This window comes from Theropithecus gelada, chromosome X (assembly GCF_003255815.1).
Source record: "Theropithecus gelada isolate Dixy chromosome X, Tgel_1.0, whole genome shotgun sequence".
NCBI classification, from domain to species: Eukaryota; Metazoa; Chordata; class Mammalia; order Primates; family Cercopithecidae; genus Theropithecus; species Theropithecus gelada.
The window spans coordinates 4541952-4551751 of NC_037689.1; the positions used below are offsets into that span (position 1 = coordinate 4541952).

The 9800-nt window shown below is 44.6% G+C and overlaps 1 protein-coding gene across 3 annotated transcripts in view; it reads left to right on the plus strand.

Moving 5' to 3' along the window:
• PFKFB1 (6-phosphofructo-2-kinase/fructose-2,6-biphosphatase 1) overlaps positions 1-8933 on the plus strand; it is a 69595-nt gene extending 60662 nt beyond the window's left edge. For all 3 annotated transcript variants that reach the window (XM_025372498.1, XM_025372496.1, XM_025372497.1), the window contains 4 exons: positions 4136-4265; positions 6832-6894; positions 8020-8084; positions 8443-8933. In XM_025372498.1, the coding sequence (XP_025228283.1) occupies positions 4136-4265; positions 6832-6894; positions 8020-8084; positions 8443-8502 (318 nt within the window). In that variant the 3' untranslated portion in view covers positions 8503-8933. The remainder of the gene's footprint in view (positions 1-4135; positions 4266-6831; positions 6895-8019; positions 8085-8442) is intronic.
• Positions 8934-9800: the final 867 nt, after the last annotated feature.

Consider the following 9800-nt stretch of genomic DNA (forward strand, 5'->3'; position numbering starts at 1 on the left):
CACATTTTATCATTACATAGGACCAAACCTCTTTCTTCCCGATAATCCTTTTTGCCTAAAAACGTATTTTATCTGACATTAATATAGTTGTACAAGATTCAGTGACTTCTGGTGACTACTTACCTAGTTCACTTTTAGCTATTCATTTACTTTCAACTTCCCTCTGTATCTTTGTTTTGTGTCTCTTATAAACAACTTACAGTTGGGTTTCGTTGTTTTTAATCCAAACTGAAAATATATGTCTTTTGAATGGTAAGTTTGGTATATTCACTTTTATTGTAATTACTAACTTTTTTAGTTTATTACTATTATCTTGTCTTGAGTTCTCTGCTTAGTTTTTTCTCTTTTCCTGCCCTCTTTTGGATTGATAAAGTTTTTATATCCATATTTAAGTTATATAATTTGTTTCCATTCATTTAGAGATTACCCTTAACATTTAAAAAATTTTTCATCGTGATTCTTTCAATTTTTAGTTGATATCTCAATAAGGATGTAAGGTCAAAATGTATTTCAAGACCACTCATAATAATTCTTTGCTGAGTGCTATTATGCAACCAACTCGAACCCTTAGCATTTTAATATTCAGTATTAACAAAATCTAAAATCAATATCTCCACCCTCTACCTAAACAACAGAAGAACTTTAAAACTCTGGCCACTGTGTCTCCTAATTTACATGTTGTTTGTATTTTAGGTCAAACTTGGTCTTAACCCCCAAGTGAATTATTACTGTTGTCGTTATTATTGTATGCAGTCAATGTTTATTTAGATTTAACCACATGTTTACCAATTCCTCTGATCATTCTTGCCCCTTGCACCTCAAATCTTCCCTCTGAGTTCATTTTCCATCTTTCTTTTTTATTTTTATTTTTATTTATTTAGTCATTTATTTTATTTTATTTTATTTTTGAGATGGAGTCTTGCACTTTCGTTTTTTTTTGGTAATTTTTCTAATTTATTAGTTTAATATCCCTCCCATTTAAAAATTTAATTTAATGTACTTAAAAAAATTGACACATAACAATCTTACATTTTTATGGAGGTACATAGTGATGTTTTGATACATATAGTGTATAGTAATCACATCAGGGTAATTAGCATATCCATGATCTCAAACATTTATCATTTCTTTGTGTTGGGAACATTCAATGTCCTCCTTCTAACTATTTGAAACTTATAATATAAACTATAGTCACCCTACAGTGCTATAGAACACCATATTATATTCTTCCTGTCTAGTTCTAATTTTATACCCTTTAACAAATCTCTTTTTTCCCCCCAACCATTACCCATCTCAGCCTCCAGTATCCTCTGGTCTACTTTTTACCTCTATGAGATCAACTTTTTTTTAGCTTCCATATATGAATGAGAACATGTGGTGTTTAACTTCCTGTTCCTGTCTTATTTCACTTAACATAATGTCTTCGAGTTCCATTCATGGTGCTGAGAATGACAGGATTTCATTTCTCTTTTATGGCTCAGTAATATTCCATTGAGTGTATATACCAAATTTTGCTTTATCTAGTCATCTGTTGTTGGACACCTAAGGTTGATTCCATGTCTTGGCTATTATGAATAGTGCAATAAACATGGGAGTGCAGATGTCTCTTTGATATAATAATATCCTTTTTTTATTTAAGTTCTAGGGTACATGTGCACAACATGCAGGTTTGTTACATATGTATACATGTGCCATGTTGGTGTGCTGCATCCATTAACTCGTCATTTACATTAGGTATATCTCCTAATGCTATCCCTCTCCCCTCCCCCCTCCCCACAATAAGACCCAGTGTGTGATGTTCCCCTTCCTGTGTCCAAGTGATCTCATTATTCAATTCCCACCTATGAGTGAGAACATGCGGTATTTGGTTTTCTGTTCTTGCGCTGATTTGCTGAGTATGATGGTTTCCAGCTGCATCCATGTCCCTACAAAGGACACAAACTCATCCTTTTTTATGGCTGCATAGTATTCCATGGTGTATATGTGCCACATTTTCTTAATCCAGTCTGTCACTGATGGACATTTGGGTTGATTCCAAGTCTTTGCTATTGTGAATAGTGCCACAATAAACATACGTGTGCATGTGTCTTTATAGCAGCATGACTATATTTATTTTATTTTTTATTTTTTTTTGAGATGGAGTCTTGCACTTTCGCCCAGGCTGGAGTGCAGTGGCGCAATTTCGGCTCGCTGCAAGCTCCGCCTCCCGGGTTCACGCCTTTCTCCTGCCTCTGCCTTCCGAGTAGCTGGGGCTACAGGCGCCTGCCACCACACCTGGCTAATTTTTTTGTATTTTTAGTAGAGACGGTGTATCACCGCGTTAGCCAGGATGTTCTCGATCTCCTGACCTCGTGATCCACCCACCTCAGCCTCCCAAAGTGCTAGGATTACAGGCGTGAGCCACTGTGCCCGGCCTTCCATCTTCTTTAGAAGCTTTTTTAGTGAGTAAACACACCCTTCTTTTTGTTTAAAAATGTCTTGGTAGGAGGGGGTCCTCAATCCTAGTGATGCTTGGCTGGGTAAAAACTGTAGGTTGACAGTTGTTTTCTCTCAGCACTTTGAAAGTATTACCCTCACTGTCTTCTGGCTTCTACTGTGGCTAGGAAATCTGCTGTCAGTCTAGTTTTCTTTTCTCTCTGGCTACTTTTAAGGTTTTTGTATCATTGTTGCTTTAAAGTTTCCTTCTAATATGTCTAGATGTTAATTTCTTTTCATTTATTAATATATTGCTTGGGATTAGTGAGACTTCCCGAATCTGAGGCTTGGGATTCTTCATCAAGTCTGGAAAACTCTCAGACATTTTATCTTTAAAAATTCATCTCTCACATTCTATTATCTTCCTCTGGAAATACAATTGGATGTATGTTACTCCTGCCTCTATTCTTCATGTCTCCTAACTTTTCTTTCCTATTTTCTATCTCTTTGTATCTTTTGCTGCATCCTGAGTAATTTCTTCAGCTTTATCTTCCAGTCACTATTTCTTAAGTAGTATCTAATATGCTCCTTACCCCATCCACTGAGTTTTCAATTTTAATGACTATTTTTTTATTTCTGAAATTCTATTTAGTTCTTTTTCAAATCTACATCGCATTTTTGATAACATCTTGTTTCTTCCTTACATGTTTTATTCCACTTTTTATTTCTTTAAAAGTTTCAAACATATTTATTTTATATTGTGGCATCCCTTATCTTAAATTTTTAGGGTTCTCTTCTTGTTTCTGCTTATTCTCACTCATGGTAGCTTATTTCCTTGTGTGTTATATGAGCTCCAGCTTGGCAAGAATTTATCTATGGGAATCTCACACAGCCTGAGTTAAGAGAATCCAGAGAGATTTCCGTTTGCTTCTTCTAAGCAGTCCTGGGAGCTAACGACTTGGGATCACTTTTTATTAAACTCTCAGCATAACATTATTCAAATCACATGGGTAGTGTAGCTCTGAATCACCAGCTCACCTGAGGGAAGTCTGGTGGTTATAAATTCTTACAGGAGGATTTTCACTTACTTCCCCTGAGAGCCAAGGAGAGACAGACACATTTTCTTGTTGTTTCTTTTTGCTTGTTAAGGAACTTTTTCTAGTTTGCACTTTTGCTGAGAGTGTAAAGATTTGGCCTTTGAGGGTCTCAGATTTATGTGAGAGTCTCAGTCTCAACTCCCCACCTTGTGCACACCCAAGGCCTTGTCTTCTACTTCTATAAGGTTTTTAAAACTCGAAACTCTTAGTTACTATGATTGGCAAATGCCCCCAGGGCAGCTGTGGCTTCTACATCCACATCACTTTTTTTTCAGTTTTTCTTCATTTTGGGGCCCTATATTTATAAAATTTTCTTTATTTTTGTGAAAGGTCAGCAGTGCACTTAAGAAGACAATTTGCAGTGGGGAGTTTTATTGTTGTTATTGTTATTTAGTCCACTGTATTGGTACACTTATTTAGTCCACTATATTGATAGCCCCCATTTAGCAGATAATGAAACTAAGACCCTAAGAAGGAAGTGAGTTGCCTAAGGTCATACTGCCGGGTCAACAATTGAACTGGCACTGGAACCAAATGTTCTTGATTCCTAGTTTAGAGTTCTTCCCCTCTGGGCAAATGTGCCTCATCTCCCTTTCTCACTCAAATATCTCTCTTACATTTAGTCCTATGAGGATCTGGTTCAGCGTCTGGAGCCAGTGATAATGGAGCTAGAACGACAGGAGAATGTACTGGTGATCTGCCACCAGGCCGTCATGCGGTGCCTCCTGGCCTATTTCCTGGATAAAAGTTCAGGTACTACCCTCATCTCTGTTTGGGGGAAGTTTGATGGTATTTGAGACACTGACACCAGCAATTAGATATCTATATCTTAGTAGTTAAGAGAAGAGTATTTAGAACAAGGATGCCTAGGTTCAGATTCTTTCTCTTTCACATACTAGCTGTACTGCCTTTCACAAATTACTTTAACCTCTCTGGCCTCAGTGTCCTCCTGTGTAAAATGGGGAGAATAACAATGAATTTTAAGTAACATAAGTAAAAATTTAGAACAGATCATGACACACTGTATGGGCTATATGTTAACTGCTATTATTAGTATTGTTCTTAGCTAACATTTTCAAAGCCAACGTTAACAGTCTGCCTCAATCTGGAAAAGATGAGCTAGTATTTCTCTGAAGCATGCTACCATCAGGTGATAGTGGGGCCTTTTGTAGCTTCATGATCCTGACTACAAGTTTCTGTCCTTGCTATAGGGGTAATTTCCCCAAGATAGTGATGTTTTCATTTTAAATTGTTTTTCAAATGATAGTTTATTTTTAAAAAATATCTAGGCATTGCATTTATACAGTATTTACACACTGACTACATAGGCTGAACTGCAAACTGGGGCAGCTGGCCTGGCAAAAAAACTGTTATATCACTTTCAGGCATGAGATTCCATTTCCAATGTGGATGCTGAAATGTTAGCATTTCCAGGATATTTTTAAGGTGTCTCAGAACAATGCAAAATTATATTCAATGTCTACAATGTTTTACAGTCTTGGATCTTTTCTACAATGCTGGTTTGAAAATAAAGAACACTGTAATATGGAGTCATCCAGAATTGGAACCCAGGGCACTTGAGAACTTGACATTAAATAAGGAATTTCCTCTGCCCAGTCCTCAGTTTCCTCACTGGAAATAGGTGATAGGATGTGTGGTGTGGGTCCTTGCACTGGTAGATTTCTCTGTGTTCACATCTCTACTTTTCGAGGCAATGTTTTGAGACCATGAGGCAGGTGCTGTAACTCCCATTGTCCAGATGAGGAAATGGAGACCCAGAGAGGTGAAGTGACTGGCACAGGGTCATGGGGCTCAGAGTGTCAGGGATAGACATTGATCCCAGGTACATGCCAGAGGACTTCCCCTTTCAGATATGTGTAGAGTGCTTTTTACACACAGGCTACCTGTCCTGGGAGCCAGACAAGGCAGCACTGGACAGATGTTCTCACCCCCCGCAACCCACCCACCCTATTACTCAGGTGAATGCTGGAACAAGGCCCAGAGAGATTATGTGACTGAGAATACAGACCCACAGAACCTCAGGGCTTGGGCACCCTCAGAGTACATCTAGTCCAATCCTGTCCTATGAAATGGGAACACTGAAGACCAGAGAGAGCAGAGGCTGGGGCAAGGTCACTAGTGGAGGCAGTGGCAGAGCTGGGTCAGAGATCTCAGGCAAGTCACTTCCCTTCTCTGAGTCTGTTTCCTAAAGTGTACAAGGAGGGTGTACAGTCTATCTTTAAGGGTGTCATGAGGTAGTGGGCAAAACACCGTTGGCCCAGGGCCTGATGATGACAAAAACAAGGAGGAGCAGCAGGATGGATGCCCAGGAAGGAAAACAGCCAACCTAATGTCTCAGGAGGCTGGGAGGGCAGTGGCAGGCCTCAGAAACCTAGAGTGGAACCTGCTGTTCAGGGAAGCCATGAGGGGTGGTGATCCTGCAAAATGAAGGGAAATGGGGAGTGTTATGTGCAGGTGGGCGGGAGAGTGGGTATCAGGAGAGATTGCCTAGCAGGTGGGTGTATCACCCCCAGGACACTGCGAGCCCCTGGATGGCCGGGGCAGTTGACAGCAGGGGCCAGTGCATGAATTCTGGTGTCACAGGGTCCCAGGTTCAAGTCCTTGCTCTGCTGCTTCCTGGCTGTGTGACTTGCAGAGAGCATTTTCCCTCTCAGAGCCTCAGTTGGCTGAGACCATGAAATGGGCTTACTGCCCCCACCTCTCGGGCTTGCCCGAGAAATGGAATCATAGGCCCAGACAAGAAATTGCACATGAATATTCAGAACAACTTTATGCATAATGTCAATAACTGGATACAAGTGATGGACAAATGCTCGTCCATCGCCAGGCCTGGGGCAGGAGTGATCAGAGGGAGCAGGCCAGACTGGGAGAAGGCTGTGGGTGCTGTCCACTGCCACAGCAGGGCCTCAGAAAACACTTGCTGACGTGAACTGTGGGCCTTTGTGGTGTGGGGTCTGCGGAAGGCCCCAGCCTTGGGGCGGGAGAGAAGCCTGCCTGGGTCTCCTGTTGGCCCTGTGAGGTGGTGGCTGTCTCCAGGGTGGCCGGCCTGACCCTCCTGCAGGACACGCAGTCCAGTCTACCACCATTTTCCAGGGCATTCCTGCCTCCCTGCTCTCCTCCTCTCTTCCCAGCTGCTCTGAGCGCTGCCCCTGCAGGGTTGGGGGGAGTAGGCCCCTGGTGAGGCCCCACCACGGCAAGGGGACATGAAACGGGGAGCATCCAGCAAGCCTGGGGGCCTGGGGAGGCTGTGTCCTGGCCAGCACCCTGCCTCTGAGGGCTGCTTCCCGTTCCTTTCTAGATGAGCTTCCATATCTCAAGTGCCCTCTGCACACAGTGCTGAAACTCACTCCTGTGGCTTATGGTAAGTACTCCCACCCTGATTCAAGGACAGGCATTTAGAGGCTATGAGCATGGCCCTAGTGCCTACCATTTGCCTACCATTTGCCAAGAAGAGTCCTGCAGGAGGTTCCCTGGGTGGGTGTCCTGCAGGAGGTTCCCTGGGTGGGTGTCCTGCAGGAGGTTTTCTGGGTGGGTGTCCTGCAGGAGGTTCCCTGGGTGGGTGGTGGGGGTGGGACTGATGGTAGTAGGATAACAGGGAAAGAGTAGGATGGCTTCTAAATCTGGGGATGGCGCTGACTTTCTGTGTCTCTGCCAGAGCGCCCAGCACAGAGCACCAAGCTGTGGAAGGGGGATTCCCCAAAGGGGACCAGAGGAAAATTGTAGGTTAGGGCCGTATTGGAGAAAGAGCACAAAGACCAGCCTGGGCAGTTTAGGCTCTTGCTTGGTACATTAGCTATGAAAGGTTCATGAACAGGGGAGGGACAGAATCAAATCTATTCTGGGGTGCAAACAGGGCAGATGACCTACTGAAGCCTGGAGTAAGGTGCAGTCCACAGGGATGAAGCTAAGGGAGCTTCCACAGGCATTAGGCCCCCTCTGTCAGCCCCAAGCCCCAGTGATGCACCCTCCTCCGTCTTCAGGTTCCCTAGAACTCCCACGTGACCTTCCATACTCCTGGTGTTGCCACAACCACACTGTCCTCCAGATAAACTTTGCCTGGCACTGATCGCCCAAGGCAGTGGCCCCAGGACTCTTCCACCTCTTCACCACCTAACACGGCTTGGAGGATCCGCAGAGCTACATCAATAATACATAGATGAGACTGCTGTCCTGCAGACCTTGAGAGCTGTGGGCAGCCAGAGTTCATCTCTCATCTCCATCCCCATTTACAAATGAGCAACTGAAGCTCACAGAACTAAGACTATTAGGGGCAGAGGTGACAGGATGCCCTGTTGGCTGCCTCTTAGGCCTGGTGTCTTCCCCACACATCACACAGCTGTCTAAATTCTCCTCTGTACAGGCGAGTCATGATCTGTACACAGTATGAAGCTGGGGGTGTGGCTGGTGATGCGGGGGAGGTGATACCTCAGGGAAGACCTGTGCCTACCTTGGGGGCTTATGGACAGATGGATTGTTCTTTTCCAAGGCTGCAAAGTGGAGTCCATCTACCTGAATGTGGAAGCCGTGAACACACACCGGGAGAAGCCTGAGGTAGGTGGGGGACTCCATGGCCCAAGCTGGCTGTGGACACAGCACATGGTGAAAGCACCTTATCCACAGAAAGGCTGCCCCAACCCCACGAAGCCTGCGTGTTTTGCACCAACAGAGGGAGCAACCAGCACCCAGAAATGTGGAAACCACAGCCCAGACCCAAGGCACTATGGAGATACAGGGCTGGGGCAATTCCTGCCAAAAAGGCCTCAGGCTGAGATTCCCCCAGGCCTACCTGAGGGTCAGGATCTGAGCCTGGCTGAAAGAGGGGAGCCTGGCAATGAGGACAAGAGGCAGGGGGGAGGTTGGGGCCCTGCACTACTGTCTCCTTCCTATTGATCCTGCGCTCTCTCCTCAGAATGTGGACATCACCCGGGAACCTGAGGAAGCCCTGGATACTGTCCCTGCCCACTACTGAGCCCTTTCCAAGAAAGTGTCCTCATCGCCTTCCACCTTTAGGAAATGCTATCCTTGCTCTTCTCCTACTCTGCCTTGGCCTCACTGAGGTACTCCACCGCCAGTGAAGAAGTCCTCCGCAACTCCCAAACAAGCCTCACTTACTGGCCGCAACTAAGGAGCTATCTAGCTCTGGATGAAACTTTCTTTCTTAATTCCTATTCTCTGATGAATAAAGACTTACTGCCTACAAGAGGAGAGGAGGAGGTCATGGCGAGGCTTTTCCAATTGTTCTCAAGGTACTGATCCTAATCCTGACCCAGCTCTGCTGCTATGAGGGCATGGAACAGGTAAGGATTTCCTGGAGGGAAAAGTTCTACAGTAGCACCTCCAAAGATGGGGGAGAAGATAGGTGCCTGTGAGTTCCTGTGGGCCTTGTTCCAGCAAGGTGGCTGTGGGCATGACACTTTCATCCTTACACTCAAGAGAAGAATCTGGCACTTGAGCGAAGTGTTCCTTTCTTCTCCAACTCTTGCTGCCATCCTGAGTGATTTCACTGTTTATGTGAATGATCCAGCCAATACTCTGGCCTCACAGTCCCCTGACCCCCTCAACTCATCTTCTCTCCTTCAACTACCTACTCCATGGATTTTGGTATCATCTCCCTGGTCTGACTTCTTAAATGCAAGCATCCAACTGTCTGACCACTGCCCACCCACTACCCCAGTCCTTACAACTCTATATCATCCACTGAATCCCTAGCAGTATGCCTCCATACAGTAGGCATATATGTAGTATTTCCTTCTTTTTTTTTTTTTTTTTTTTTTGAGACAGGGTCTCACTCTGTCACCCAGGCTGAAGTGCAGAGGTGCAATCTCAGCTCACTGCAGCCCCGAACTCCTGGGCTTATGCGATCCTCCCACCCCAGCCTCTGTCACAAGTAGCTGGGACCACAGGTGCACACCACCATGCCCAGCTACTTTTCAATTATTTTGTAGAGACGAGGTCTCACTATGTTATCCAAGCTGGTCTTGAACTCCTGGGCTCAAGTGATCCTCCCATCTTGGCCTCTCCCAAAGTGCTGGGATTACAGACATGAGCCACTGTGCCCAGCCCTGTAGTATTTTTTGAATGAACAATATTTGTTGCTGTACAGCATCAAGAGCAGAGTCCTTTGAATGCTCTATTGTCCCCCAATCTATCCTTAGTGTTCTGTCCCTAACTATGTTGGATACTATGGGCCATCTCTTCAGCCACTCTCCATGCAACTACCATAAGCCAGGTACCAGTGACCCAGTGGTAAAGAGGCAGACTCATACA